The 16,641-nt window shown below is 36.1% G+C and overlaps 1 protein-coding gene and 1 pseudogene across 1 annotated transcript; both read right to left on the bottom strand.

The window, feature by feature from the left end:
* Nucleotides 1–33: 33 nt before the first annotated feature.
* On the bottom strand, nucleotides 34–996 carry LOC119807676 (annotated as a pseudogene).
* Nucleotides 997–11,634: 10,638 nt separating this feature from the next.
* Nucleotides 11,635–12,596, bottom strand: LOC119819657 (olfactory receptor 52Z1-like). The gene is given in 2 exon segments (XM_038338009.1): nucleotides 11,635–11,819; nucleotides 11,822–12,596. Coding segments are annotated over 2 exon segments (960 nt in total).
* Between the last annotated feature and the right edge of the window lie 4,045 nt (nucleotides 12,597–16,641).

Genomic DNA, 16,641 nt, shown 5'->3' with positions numbered 1-16,641 from the left:
GAAAACTGAACAATGAGCTGCATGCTTTTTATGTCAACAAAGTGCTTTGTTATAAGAAAGGACCTGAACATTTCTCTCCTTAATTGTTTTGGTCTTCACTCCATAAATAATGGGGTTCAGGGATGGCAGAAGAACCACATAGAGTTTTGCGAGGAAGGATGTGAAAATGCAGTGGTCATGTTGCGACTCCTAAATGGTGAGCAAGAGAAGAAAAGAAAACTGGTGTATAAAACAACAAGATAACACAGACATGGGAGCCACATGTACTCACAGCCTCTTGAGACGGGCATCCTGGGAAGGAATTCTAAACATAGCACAAAGAATTAGGGACATATGAGACAATGATAAGCAGCACATCTAGGCCTATGGAAAACAGAGCCAAAATCATCCCATAGTAAATTATTGACCTTGATGCTGTCACAGGCCAACCTGGCAATGCCCATGTAAGAGTGTCGAATGATGTTGCCTCACACAGTAAGTGAGCCGATAAACAAGGAAGATCAGGGGGAAGCAGATGAAGAAGCTTCGAGTCACAGAGGCAATGCCCATTCTCTTGATGACAGATGAAGTTAGGATGTTGGTGTATCTTAGTGGATAGCAGATAGCACATAATGGTCAAATGCCATGGAGAGCAATATACCATGACTCTGTCACAAAGTGAAGTGAACGAAAAACATATGGGACACACAGCTAGCAAAAGAAATGCCCCCAGCCTGAACCCAAGAAGATTGCTAATATTTTTGGTATAGTTTCTGTGGACAGGAAGATGTCTGCCAGGGCCAAACATGGAAAGGAAAAAAGTTACATGGGTTCATGAAGACTATGCTCAGTGGAGATCAGCACTATTAGGATATATTGCCTACAAACAGCTACTATGTACATTGAACAGATGGGGATGGAGATCCAAATGTGCGCATCTTCTAGTCCTGGGATCCCAATCAGGGTGTACCAGATGTCTCTGAGGTTGGTGTGATTTAAAGACATTGGAGATGCCATCTTTTCCTCTGCTGTTAGGTACTGGAGATAGTGATGGAAATAAATCATGAACCATGGTTAATTTTAGCTTAATTTATTGAGAAAGTAATTTAGAAAATTACTTGAGAATGAATTGTCAAAAAGAAAAATTATAAAATGGAAATGATTTTGAAATATTTTATAATTACAGATATATAAAACGGAACATTTTATGACCAAATAATAAGCTAAAGTTCTATAAGATTTGTATTACTGGCAATGGTGAAATCTGCAATATTTGTAGAAAACTTACATGTACTTGACATGGATTCTAAAAAATGTTCTCAATTACTTTATTTAAATGAAAGTCTCTGGAAGGCTTTTACCTGAGTGATGATTCTAGCAGTTCAACACATTTCTCTTTTCTGAGTTTTGAAAAGTAGTCAGGACACTACTCTCATGGTCATTGGGAAGATGAGCTTGAGCCTGGTGCCTGGACCATTTGGCCACCCTGACACCCTAAATCGTGTCCTTTTGGACTATGAAGACTACTGAGTCCATGACAGCAGACCTGCACAGTTTAATATGAAAGATTTCACCAAGGAGATTGCTCTTTTTTTTTCTTAGAAATTTGTGTGGAATGAAAGAAAACCAAGACAGTAGGTACATATCACTGCGTGCAATGCTGCATTGTGATTGTGATTTTTACTACTATGGATTTGTTTCTCAGGGTTGCAATCTTGCATGTGTTTCTGGTAAACACCCACCAATCCTATCCTAACAGTAACATTTGTTTTTCCTTCTTGCAAGGATCATACCCCTTTTGTACCACATATCCATCATATCTTGTTTTTAATCTCCTTTGTGCATTCTAGTATGTCTTTTTTATATTACTGTTGATTTGAAAACTTTAGTTAATGTTATAATATTTCCTTGCTATTAGTATTATTATAAGCATCATTACTCAATGTGTCTTCGTATTGTTGTGTTGAACTGGGACTTGAATTAAAGTATTAAAGCCTCCGTGACGTAAAATGTGAAAGAATTAATGAGGCACAAGTCATCTTATGTCGACAAGTACTGGTAATGGTGAGGTTTAAAGAACAGAAAGTTATCAAAGAAGAGACTTGAAGAGCATCATCATTCCAGTATAGAAAAGCAGAACTGGACAAAACACCAAGAATCTTGGGGAAATTTGCTTTTTCTTGATTTGGGTCCTAAAATGAATTATTTGTGATTTTGCAAGAACAATGGTGAAAAGAACATTATAGAAGTAAAATTATATAATGTTAAGAGAAATTAATTGATGAAACTGGTTTTCTATGTCTATTGAGACAAAACAAAATCCAGAAAGCAAGTGACCATATAAAAGATTTTTAAAAAACTTTGTATTAGATCTAAATCTTTTAATAAAACCAAAGCAAATGTTAGATTCAAAAAGGTTTGAAAATATATGGCTTCGAAAAGAGATGAAGTAGATTTTAAAAAGTGTTTGTAGAGTACAAAATATATATTAATAATTTTTATCTATCAGTAGGTGAAAGATCTAGAATACATGATACAGAAGGTTTGTCTTCTGAGGTAATGTCTTGCTTTAGACTCAAGACTACCGTGAAGTGGCTTTCCGAATGATGAGATTATGGAGTTTTGCAAGCATGCACAGTCTGAGAAGGATTTTTAAAAAGTATAACTAAGGACATTTCACCAGTAGGAGAGACTGTACAGGTTCATCTAAGTGTCACAGATTTCCTGCTTGAACGAATGCCTCATTACAGGATTCAGGAACAGTCCAGTGTGTTGATAATGGCTCTCATAACAAGAAAAGGACAACTTCGCTACAGTTAAGTGCATGCCCGGTCAGCTAGCAATTATTCTGCTCAACATGGTGCAAAACCATGTACAGAAACAGGTTTCTTAGAGCAGCACACTTTGTTCCTGTTCATTTAATAGAAGTCAGGGTACATTATTCTTGGTCTCAATCCCTACAATCTGTTCTTTCTAGGATCCACAGCTAAGATTCTGTGGTGCATTACTGTCATGTCTTGTGTTCACCCTAGTAATTTATATTTGAAGTATTAAATTTCTATGACTCTGTATTCAATATGTATCTCAAGGGAAAAAAGACAATTGATCATAGAGAATGGGTCAGAAAACCCTCGATTATTAATAAGCAGAGATGGCATGATACAGTGCTTCATTCAGCTCATTCCTCATATCAATAATTAAGCCCTGACCTAAAAATCACTAATAAAAACTACAATTCACGATCTATCACTTTTCTCCTTAATAATCAGGTGCTGACCCTGATCAAGAAAATGATTCACAACAGGTTTGGACTATGTTTATTCTGCAACCAGAAAGGCATAAGTAAATAACTGTTAGCAAACCAGTGTTATTCTCTGCAGTTTATTGTACATAAATTTGTTACTTAAGTATGAATTAAGTTCCATTTTTATCTCTTATTTTAATTACATCAATTCTAAACTCTTTATTTCTAGTTTATATATTACTTTGCTTCAAACTCTCATTAAAAACTCTACCACCTATGTCCAAATATTTGCAATACCTATAGATTTTTAATGAAAAACAATGTACCATGAGAAATTTTTGTAATCACAGCTCTTGCTTTCCTTGCCCACTACACCAAGGCTACTTATGTGTTTTCCTTTCATTTCTTTCATAACCAATGTAGGCAAATTCATGTTGCACTTCAATTTCTAATGTGGATTTTAATGAGAAAGTTGAAAGGAAAAGGGAACCTACAACATTGTCAGGTATCCTTCCTCATTTGTAGGTTACCTTCCAGGGACTGATAGCTGATGAATGGATGATTGATAGTTAAGCTTATGCTTGTTTTTTGTATGCTTTTCTCCATATTTGAAATTGCACATCATTCATATTCTGAGTTAATTCTCCATCATCAAAATTATCCATTTAAAATGATATAAGACATTTTCAAGGAAATTTAGTTGGATCAAAGATTATTGATTCAATCGGTTCAAGTACAACTATTGATAGCTCATGTTATATCAATAACTAAAGATAGATTTCCCTCCCCAACCTTGGGTCAACTAAAACAGCAGGCATGATATGATAGACCCATAGCCTCTCCCATTTGAATGAGGATGCACCCAGTCTGTAACAATCAGAAGCTATCCTCTGATGGCAGCAGCCATCAACTCTTAAGTATGGAATACAGTATGGTGTTACCTCCTCTAGGCTGCAGCTCTGGTCTCCCAGATGTCCTATGAGATAGGTTTTCTCTCCTTAGTCCAGGTGCTGGTCATAAGCTTTTATATCCAAAGAGATTCAAGACTCAGTGGAGTTGAGGAATACAAGAAAGTATTTATAGTCCCAAGAGTATTTTAATTAAAGCAAAATAATCAAACAAATGAACAAACTAACTGAAAACTAAAGGCACATTGAGTGTATAAACAGTGTGAGAAGAACATTATTCTGAGACAACATGGACAGACTAACAAAAAACTCTATCAAATGTAACAACCCACACTATGGCTGCTTTAAATGAAAATACAAAGAAAGACCAAATAATATTGCAGCAGCCACTTATAAGATATACAATTTTTTGTGAGATGTGCTTATTTTATTGTGTTAGAAATCTACAGTGTACTAATTTTCAGCCTCCTGAAAAACTTAATAAACCACCGAGGTGAAAATATTGTATAATTTATCATCATCAGTCTCCTTTGTTGGTAAGAATTAATAAGAGAGATTATTGCCTAAAGGCAAGTGTTGTGCCTTTAAGCACACAAATATTCATTATCCATGAATTTTAAAGATTCATTCTTGTGTTAAATCTGAGTCAACTTTATCTATACTCATGCCTACCTAATGTTTTTCTGTTCATAATTTAGTTTAAGAACAGATATGTAGGAAAAGAACTTACACTATCCATCTGAATGCCCTTAGCACATCTTAGTTTAAAATATATTCCCATATATCAGGTATTTAAACCCATAAAATAACCAGTGTTATTACTTTTCTTCAAAATAAGTAATGGTATTAGAAATTCATGACACATAATTCACCTGCACAAATAAGCAAAGTGAAAACTATGAACATCACTTTGTTGAATAGTATTTGTGCAAGGAAACGCTGCAATCAATTATAATTTAGAGTGATGAATAAAATAGAAATTAGTTCTTTAGTACAGTAATAAAGCCATTTATTTGACATTTAAAAGTGTTCAGTATATTATTTCCTACATGTGAAACCTATTCATATATTATCATATGGATTATGATTGGTGGATTTTACTTATGATAGGTGATGAAGAGACAACAGAGTATCATGCATGATCCAGAATCACAAATAAAAGTATTTTCTTCAGGGTTATTTAACCTTAGGAGTGTATAATGGCAGTGGATATTTTTTTCCATATACCAAGATCAAATACAGATGCCTGAGATACGCTGGAATTCTTTTCTCCATGGAGAATGGAATTGGGTGAGATTATTGGAAAGCTGTATTAAGTTCACATAGGTATGGAGAAATCTTAGAATCACAGTGTCTTGGCAATAGGATCTGTACATTTCTGGCACCCTCTCCTCAGCTGCCCAAGGACCTAGCTGGGGGCGTCTTCCTGGACACCTGGGAATCCCTCTAGAGTCAAGTCTCTGCCAACCCTAGAATGGCTCCCTTAATTAAGATATATAATTCCTTGTTCCCATATCCACTTTTCCTATATCCCAACCCAGAACCTATTGCATACTCATGAATATCTTGCATATCACCATAGAACCTTCACCTGGCATTGGATGGAGAAAATGACAGAGCCCCACATAGGAGCACCGGACTGAGATCCCAAGGTCCCGATGAGGAGCAAAAGGAGGGAGATCATGAGCAAGGAAGTCAGGACCATGAGGAGTGCGTTCACCCATTGAGACGGTGGGACAGATCTAACGGGAGACCACCAAGTCCAGTTGGAATGGGACTGATGGAACAGGGGACCAAACCGGACTCTCTGAATGTGGCTGACGGTGGAGGAGGACTGAGAAACCAAGGACAACGGCGATGAGCATGAAATCTACAGCATGGACGGGCTCACTGTGAGCCTTGTCAGTTTGGTTGCTCACCTTCCTGGACTTAGGGGGAGCTGGGAGGACCTTGGACTTAACATAGTGAAGGGAACCCTGATGGCTCTTTGTCTTGGAGAGGGGTGGAGTGGGGGTTTGGGTGGAAGGGAGTGGAGGGAAGGGGGAGGAGATGGAAATCTTTAATAAAAAAAAAATGAGGAAAAAAAAGAATCGCAGTGTCTTATTTTTTTAATCTGTGACTTGAAGACCCCCTCCCGTCTGCATTTAAGATGCATACAGTAAGGATGAAGTATAAAGCACCACAGTGTGCTACCTAGGTATGACCCAGGTTCTCACCAATGATTTTTCCTAAATCTGAAAATTCAAGAAGAAATTTATAAAAACATCAGCATGATGGACCTTATGCAGTAAACAAGATACTAAAAAAACATGATTTATAAACATCCTGGAGAGTATTCTTTATGGGTAATAGATATGCTACTCTTGTAGTAGAACAGGGTAGGTTGGTTTCTTAGGAAATTTGGTTTCTTGAACTCAAAACCTGGACAATGAAATGGCTCTAAGAATCAGTGGCTGAAGGTGTTTGAGATGGCACATCTCTGTAGGATTTTAAGTGTCACACAAAGGGATAGACCGTACAATGATGACATTAAGAAATATCTCCATCTATTAGAAGAAAGTAAACTACTGGATATGGCAATAGTGTTTGAGATAATTTGGCTATGTTATGAGAATGAATGGCAGCAGATCCCCAAAGATAGCACTGCTTGGAGAAGTGCATGGGATAAAATGAAAAGGAAAGCCTCAAGGAACACTGGGTAGACAGCATAAAGGAAGACTGTGAACCTGGGTATGAACCAATAACACAAGCATCTAGGACTGCCCTGGCTTGAAACAACTGCAATAAACGGTCTGTCCTATGTATGCTTAAGCATTACTACTGGTGCATTGATGATGATGATGATGATGATGATGATGATGATGATGATGATGATGATTGTGATGATGATGATGATGGTGGTGGTGGTGGTATGGTGTGGTGCGGTCGTGGTGTGGTCCGGGTGGTGGTGGTGGTGGTGGGTCGCTGTTTGTGGTATAGAGGGTACCCTATAGATTCTTCTCAGCTCAGATTACAGAAAAACTCTCCTCAGTCTTAAACACTGACATGTTGCCAACTTGTATCTTTTTACTTTACTCCTTAGATTTCGTATTTTTACTTCTGATGTTGAGATAGAAAACAACTAGATTTGAGCCAGGCAGTGGTGATGCATGCCTTTACATTCCAGCACTTATGAGGCAGAGGCAGGCAGAACCCTGAGTTCAAGGCCATCCTGATCTATAAGAATTAGTTCTAGGATATCCAGAAACTTAAACGAAAAATCCTGTGTTGAAAAAAACCAAAAAAACCCACACCCAACCCCCTTCCAAAATACAAAAAACAAAAAGAACCCCCCCCCAAAAAAAAACTATAATTTTCCCGTAAGATATTTCATTTATATAAGGTTATTACCGTATAACCAGAGAATATCTATTAAATACTTCCCATAGGAGCCTCATTTTTTTCTATAAACATTATTGCATCTTATGTGAATTATAAAATGTCCCCTTTCAATGTGGCTGAGAAAAATATAAGTTATTCAGTCCATGTTGAGCTCTGGACCTTTTTCTTCTCTATGGTGGGGTCTTTGGTGTCATTGCCCTCTCTTCTTTTGCTCCACACATACAAGAATTAGTGCATTCCTGAAATATTGGGTAATGCATGCAGATTCCTCTTTGGAACAGCCATTTCCTGCATTCTTATATCCTCGAATGTTTAGGTATTTTTAATTCTCCACAATGATAGTGATGACTATAGAACCTTTATTCTTTCTTGTTTTTATCAATCCCATGGAATTTCTTAGCAGATGTTAGCATTATTGACACACTTCAGTAGGTACACAGCATTTGATTTGTAGAGTTAGGAAAATGTTTTAAAAATATATATCCCGAATTTGAAAAATATACATTGTGATTTAATAATTCTATAGCTATTTATACAGTTCCCTCCCCCATGGCTAACAGTTACCTCGTGATAGATATTGGCAAACAGCCATTGCCATACCATTCTCTTTTCATTTTTCTGTAAAATGGAAGTCTTTCTCTTTTCTTTTTTTCTTTCTTTCTTTCTTTCTTTTTCATGGTTTACAGTGCCTTCAAATAATGGCCAAGATGGATAGCTGCTGTCTTCACATTTATTCACAGAGAAAATTAGGGACTTTGTTCTATTTCAACGGTTGTATTTAATACGTGTGTTAATGTGGTTAAGATCACTCTCTGGTCCTGAACTGGCCTTCCCCTGTAATTGTCAGACGGATGACTACCTTAACTGTCACCATACAACTTTTATCCAGTTAATGATGGAAGCAGATGCAGAGACCCACAGCTAAGCACTGGGCCTGTGGTGTGGGAAGAACTTTTGTGTATGTGTTGCTTTTATTGGTTAATGAATAAAGAAGTTTCTTTGGCCTGTGATAGGGCAGAATAGAGCTAGATGGGAAAACTAAACTGAATGCTGGAAGAAAGTAGGCAGAGCCAAGATATGCCTTGTAGCTACCAGAGGAGAAAGATGCAAGCCACCAGCTGGAACCTTGCTGGTAGGCCATGAGTCTCATGTTAAAATATAAAATAATAGAAATCAGTTAATTTAAGATATAAGAGTTAGCTATTATAAAACGTTTAAGCTATTTGGCAAAAACAGTATAACAAATAATATAGTTTCAGAGTGATTATTTCGGGTCTGGGCAGCTGGAAACAAATGAGCAGCCTTTATCAACACTCCTCAAGTCCAGCTGAAGCAAGGGAGGAGCAATAATATGGCAAAGGGATTAAGACCATGAAGGAGAAACCCACAGGACATGAGAGTAGTGGGAGTTCATTGACTGGATGACAGCTGGGGAAATCTGCACAGGAACCTATTAGGTCCTCTGATTGTGGATGACAGTTGTATGGCTTGGGCAGTTTGTGGGAGCCAACTGGTAGAGGGTTGAAGATTTATCCTTAGTGTATGAACTGGCTTCTTTGGAGCCCATTCCCCTGTTCCTGTTGAGGGATACCTTATTCAACCTAGATACAGAGGGGAGAGAAATTTGGTCCTTCCTTAAGTTGATGTGACAGACATTTTGACTCTCCACAGGAGGACTTACCCTCTACTGAGAAGAGGATTGGGGATGGAATAGGAAGAAGGTAGGGGAGTGGGTAGGCATGGGTGAGAAGGAGAACTGGTTTGGTGTGGAAAATAAAAGATTATTTTAAAAACAATCTCTCTGTTATCATTATTATATGTACAGTGAAGATACTTACATTTACACGCTACACGGATTATGTCTGTGAGAGAAGAAATGATTAAAAGGAATCAAATCACTTCAGATTGTTCACAGATTTCATCTTCATACTTTTTCAATTGCTGAGTAATCATAATAGAAAAATTATTGTAATATCATACCTGGCACTAGTTTAGGAAGTTTTCTGTATGGCATTCCTCTCTGTCCATTCTATCAGGGAAAATTGGAGATGTGTGGGCACAAATGCAAGAAGTCTTAAATATTCTTTACTAAAATCAGAAGATCTTAATATGAAAATTTCAACTTGGAATCCAAATGACTGATCTAGTGTGAAAACTGCACAGGAACAATGTCTTTGACATGTAGGCACTACTTTATTTCCAAGTTTTAAAAAATGGGCTGAATTGACAAAATTATATATGCTTCTGGCTCAATTTGTTTTGTGTATGAACAATGGCTGTGGGAAGGGTAAATTCCCAGCCCACAGGATGGTGATGCCCATGTTAAGGATGTGGTCTTCTATCTTTAATTTACTTCATCTTTAAAATTCTTCACAGACATACCCAAAACTTTATGTTTTAATACTAAACACTATGAATTTGACAATCAAAGTTAACCACCAAACATGACATGAGAATGCTAATGTCTAATATATTTCAAACACTATTTGGCAAACTCTATTCTATGCTTGTGCTCCTCTCTCCCCCCCTCTTTTCCACTTCTCCTCCCCAGTCTCTGTCTCCCTCTTTCTTCCCTTTCTTCTCTCTATCTCTGTTTTAAACTATTTTTTTCAAATTTTCCAATTAGTATTTATTACACATACATGGCTGTAATAATGTAAGCTTCCACTTTATGTTTGATCTACATAATTTTGTTTGTTAAAAATTGTTTAGTTTACTTCCCAAAGACAAGAATTCACATGGAGGCACAGATAGAGTAAGCAAGTATTCATTTCCTTGGGTGATGAAGTAAAAGCAGAAAGGAAGGACTCCCTCTGGAGTGAGAGGGTAGGACTTATGGGGAATAGTAGAGCGCTGCCTGTGTCTGTACTGTCTGTGCCCCTTTCTAGGTGTGTTATTAATTTCCACCCCAATAATGGCTTTCATTGTAATAGAATTATTTCTAATCAATTGAGGAAGATTTGAAAATTTATTGCAATAAAAGAATTTTTCTTAATGTGTTTTCAATTAGTATTGCTGTGTTTCCTAAGCTGTTTCCTATAACCATCTAATTTGGCTTCTCATTTTTCAGATAACATGCCAGGTTTTTGTTAACAAATCATGCAAGAAAAGTTAAAGTAGAATATTAAGACAATAATTATTCTTGTAAATATTTAACAGTTACTTCTGCAGTTTTAGGTAACAGAAACTTCTGAAATAATTGACTCAGTTTAGCTAATTGCTACAGCTTTTGGTAGTGGCACACGCTGTATCTTGTGTATTAGTGGATCTTTCCTTCTGTTGGACCTGTTTTGTCTCCTTATAAAGGCAGCAAACCTGACGTGTCCATATATCCTGAAGATACCATACAGTTCTTCTGTTATTTTACTAAAGGACCATGAACAAAGTCTCATTTTTCAAGACAGAAATTGTGTGACACATACAATAAATGATTCCCTCAAAGTATAGTTTGGCTGGTCCATTTGTTTACTGAGGTTAGTTACAAGACTGTTTAAAGAGCAAATTACACGGTCATTGGTGATTCAAAGCAGTTGTAACATAAAAAGGCAACCAAGCATAAATGATTGAAAGGAACACTGCAACCCTAGAACTCCATACACAATTTTCTGGTTAGTATCACTGGTCAGAGTTCCCCCCTTGTTAGCAATTCCTAGTGGGCCTGTGAATCTCCTAAGTATCATGAACTTCCTGAGCCCTGTAAATATTCTCTACTTCCTGAGCCTTAGTAGTTCCAATGACTTGTGAAGTGACAATGAGTAAATAGACTTGCCACCTAGCCTGTTTATCCAATTTTGATCTCTGTATCCCATATGAACGAGGGCTGTATTGTTCATTTTCCTGTTTTATGTGTTAACATAAAATTGAATATTTTTAACTGTTATGAATATGTATATTGTAACACAGATGAAAATAGTACATGAAATAATGTGTCCTTGTTCTAGTATTGTTCTGAACAAGATATATGCTGAGTAGAATTCACTCCTATCTTGATTGCTCAAAATTGCAATGATAACCATCACTAATGATGTTTTGATTTAATATTTCCATTGTAGCTTCAGACACTCTTGAGTTCAATAGTTCATGGGAAAATTATATAGAACTGCACTAAGCTGCTTAGCTTATTTAATGAAATGTCTTGCCTAAAGAAAAGACTTGGATAACTCTCTCTTGAATTTGCTTAGTCTTCACGCCATAAATGATAGGATTGACTGTGAGTGGTACAACAACATAGAGGTTAGCAAGGAGAATGTGCACATGCAGTGGTATACTGTGACCACCAAAACGGTGAGCAAGGAAAGAAAAAAAGCTGGTGTATAGAACAAGAGAATTACACATACATGGGAACCACATGTAACCAGAGCCTTGAGACAGGCATCTTGGGAAGGAATTCTAAACACAGCACGAAGGACAAGGACATATAAGACAATGATAAGCAGCACATCTAGGCATATGGAAAACAGAGCCACAACCATCCCATAGTAAATATTGACCTTGATGCTGTCACATGCCAACCTGGCAATGCCCATGTGTTCACAGTAGGAGTGTCGAATGATGTTCCTCCCACAGTAAGTGAGCCGATAAACAAGGAAGATCAGGGGGAAGCAGATGAAGAAGCTTCGAGTCACAGAGGCAATGCCCATTCTCTTGATGACAGATGAAGTTAGGATGTTGGTGTATCTTAGTGGGTAGCAGATAGCCACATAATGGTCAAATGCTATGGAGAGCAATATACCAGACTCTGTCACAAAGATGAAGTGAAGAAAAAACATCTTGGATACACAGCTAGCAAAAGGAATGCCCCGAGCCTGAACCCAGAAGATTGCTAATACCTTTGGAATAGTTACTGTGGACAGGAAGACGTCTGCCAGGGCCAACATGGAAAGAAAAAAATACATGGGTTCACGAAGACTATGCTCAGTGGAGATCAGCACTATTAGGAATATATTGCCTACAACAGCTACTATGTACATTGAACAGATGGGGATGGAGAGCCAAATGTGCGCATCTTCTAGTCCTGGGATCCCAATCAGGGTGTACCAGATGTCTCTGAGGTTGGTGTGATTTGAAGAGATTGAAGATGTCATCTTTTCCTCTGCTGTTTGATACTGGAGATAGTGATGGAAATAAATCATGAACCATGGTTAATTTTTGGCTCAATTAATGAGAAACCAATTTAAAAATTACTTGATAAAGAACTACCAAAAAAGAAAAATATTAAAAATGGAATTTTTTAAATCATTAGTAACCAACAGATAATAAAACAGGAACCTTTTATGACCAAAAAAATAAACTGAGGTATTATAATATTTGTATTACTGGCAATGGTGAAATCTGTAATATTTGCAGAAAACTTACATGTACTTATCATGGATTCTAGAAACTGTTCACAATACTTTATGAAAATGAAAGTCTCTGAAAGGCTTTTGCCTGACTGATGATTTCTAGCGATTCAACACATTTCTCTTTTCTGTAGTTTGAAAAATAGTCAGGATACTATTATCATGGTCACTGGGAAGATGAGCTTGAGACTGGTGCCTTAGATCATTTGGCTATCCTGACACCCTAAGTTGTATCCTTTTGGATATGAAAACTATTGAGTCAATGACAGCCGACCTCTACATTTTGATATGAAACATTTATGATGGAGTTACTCTTTTTTTTCTGCAATTTGAAAAATGAAAGAAAACCAAGACTGTAGGTACACTCACTGCATGCAATGCTGCATTAGCATAGCATTGTGATATAATTTCATTACTATGGATTTGTTTCTCATGGTTGCAATCTGCATGTGTTTTTGGTAAACACCCACTAATCCTACTCTAGAAGTACACATGGTTTCCTATCTTGCAAACGTCATACTTGTACCACATATCTCTCATATACTGTTTTAATCTTTTTTTTTGCATTCTAGTATGTCTTTTTATTTTACTGTTGATTTGAAATTTTTACTTAATGTTATATTTCCTTGTTATTAGCATTATTATCACCATCATTAATCAATGTTTCTTCAGTATTTTTGTGTTGAACTGGAGTTGAATTAAAACTATTAAAACCACTGTGAGTAAAATGTGAAAGAATTAATGAGGCACAAGTCATCTTATGTCGACAAGTACTGGTAATGTGAGGTTTAAATAACAGAAATTTACCAAACAAGAGACTTGAAGAGCATCATCATTCCAGTGTAGAAAAGCAGAACTGGACAGAATCAAAGGATCTTGGGAAATTTGCTTTTTCTTGATTTGGGCCAGAGAAATGAGTTATTTGTGATTTTGCAGGAACAATGGTGAAAAGACAATTATAGGATTAAATAATATCATGGTGAGAAATTCAATGAAAGTGGTTTTCCATGTCTATTGAGACAATACAAAATCCAGAAAGAAAAAGGACCATATAGAAGATTTCCAAAACTTCATATTAGATCTAGATCTTTTCATAAATCAAAAGGAAATATTAGATTAAAAAAGGTTTGAAAATAATATGGCTTTGAAAAGAGATAAAATTAATTTTAAAAAGTGTTGTAGAGTACAAAATATATTGATAAATCTTTATCTATTAGTAGTAAAATATCTAGAATACATGATAAAGAAGTTTGTATTTTCTGAGGTAATGTCTTCCTTTAGACCCAAGACTGCCTTGAATTGACTTTCCAAATGCTGAGATTATGGAGTTTGCAAGCATGCACAGTCTGAGAAGGATTTTTAAAAGTGTAACTAAGGACATTTCAACAGTAGGAGAGACTGTACAGGTTCATCTAAGTGTCAACAGATTTCCTGCTTGAACGAATGCTCATTACTGGATTCAGGAACAGTCCAGTGTAGTAATAATGGCTCTCATAACAAGAAAAGGACAGCTTTCCTACAGTTAAAGTGCATGCCAGGTCAGCTAGCAAATTATTCTGCAAAATGGTGCAATACACATAAGAAACGTGTTTTTTAGAGCACACTTTGTTCCTGTTCACGTAATAGAAGTCAGGTACATTATTCTTGGTCTCAATCCCTACAATCTGTTCTTTCTATGATCCACAGCTAAGATTCTGTGGTCATACTGTCATGTCTTGTGTTCACCCTAGTAATTTATATTTGAAGTATTAAATTTCTATGACTCTGTATTCATATGTATCTCAAGGGAAAAAGACAATTTGATCATAGAGAATGGGTCAGAAAACCCTTGATTATTAATAAAGCAGAGATGGCATGATACTCACAGTGCTTCATTCAGCTTCATTCCTCATATCAATAATTAAGCCCTGACCTAAAAATCACTAATAAACTACAATTCACATCATATCACTTTTCTCCCTAGTAATCAGTGCTTACCCTGATCAAGAAAATGATTCACAACAGGTTTGGGACTATGCTCATCTGCAACCAGGCAAGAGAAAGAGTAAGTAAATAACTGTTAGCAAACCAGTGTTATTCTCTGCAGTCTATTGTACATGAATTTGTTACTTAAATATGAATAAAGTTCATTTTTATACTTTTAATTACATCAATTATATTATATATTTCTAATTATATCAATTCTAAGCTCTTTATTTCTGTTTTACATGTTACTTTGATTCAAAATCTTATAAAAGCTCTGCCCTATCTCTAAATATTGCATTACCAGTGGATTTTTTTAATGAAGTACAATGTACCATGAAAAACTTTTGCAATCACAGCTCTTGCTTTCCTTGCCCACTACACCAAGGCTCCCTTATGTGTTTTTCTTTCATTTTTGCCATAACCAATGAGGCAAATTAATGTTGCACTTTATTTCTAGGGCAGATTTTAAATGAGAAAGTTGAATGGAAAAAGGAACCTACAACACTGTCCTTCCTCATTTGTAGGTTACCTTCCAGGTACTGAGTACTGAAACAAACAATCAAAAGCTATCCTCTGAAGGCAGCAGCCATCAAATCTCAAGTATGGAATACAATATGGTGTTACCTCCTCTAGGATGCATCTCTGGTCTCCCAGATGTTCTGTGAGAAAGGTTTTCTCTCCTTGGTCCAGGGCTGGTCATACAGCTTTTACAATCCCAAGAGATTCAAGACTCAGTGGAGTTGAGGAATACAAGAAAGTATTTACAGTCCCACGAGTACTTTAGTTAAAGCAAAATAATCAAACAAATGAACAAACTAACTGAAAACTAAAGGCACATTGAGTGTATAAACAGTGTGAGAAGATTATTCTGAGACAGCATGGACAGACTAACAAAAACTCTATCAAAGGCAACAACCCACACTATCGCTGCTTTAAATGAAAATACAAAGAAAGATCAGATAATGTGGCAGCAGCCACTTAAAGATGTATGATTTTTTTTGTGAGAATGTACTTATTTTATTGTGTTAGAAATCTATAATGTACTAATTTTTAGCCTCCTGAAAAACTTAATAAACCACTGAGGTGAAAATATTGTATAATTTATCATCATCTGTCTCCTTTGTTGTGTAAGAATCAATCTGAAAGTTTATTGTCTAAAGGCAAGTGCTATGCCACCAAGCACACAAATATTCATCATCCAGGAATTTTAAAGATTCTTTCTTGTATTAAAGTCAACTATATCTATATACATGCCTACCTAATGTTTTTCCTGTTCATAATTTAGTTTAAGAACAGATATGTAGGAAAAGAACTTACACTATCCATCTGAATGCCCTTAGCACATCTTAGTTTAAAATATATTCCCATATATCAGGTATTTAAATAAAATAACCAGTGTTATTACTTTTCTTCAAAATAAGTAATGGTATTAGAAATTCATGACACATAATTCACGTGCACAAATAGCAAGTAAGCAAACTGAAATCTATGCACATCAATTTGTTGAATAGTTTTTCTTCAAGGCAATGCTGGAATCAATTAAAATTTAGAGTGATGAATAAAATAGAAATTAGTTCTTCAGTACAGTAATAAAGCCATTTATTTGACATTTAAAAGTGTTCAGTATATTATTTCCTATATGTGATTTTACTTATGATAGATGATGAAGAGACAACAGAGTATTATGCATGATCCAGAATCACAAATAAAAGTATATCCTTCAGAGTTATTTAACCTTAGGAGTATAAAATGCCAATGGATATTTTTTCCATATATCAAGATCAAATACAGATGCCTGAGATACGCTGGAATTCTTTTCTCCATG

This window comes from Arvicola amphibius, chromosome 1, assembly GCF_903992535.2.
Source record: "Arvicola amphibius chromosome 1, mArvAmp1.2, whole genome shotgun sequence".
Classification (NCBI taxonomy): Eukaryota; Metazoa; Chordata; class Mammalia; order Rodentia; family Cricetidae; genus Arvicola; species Arvicola amphibius.
The sequence above is the reverse complement of the archived record's forward strand: the minus strand, read 5'-3'. Positions and strand labels throughout refer to the sequence as shown.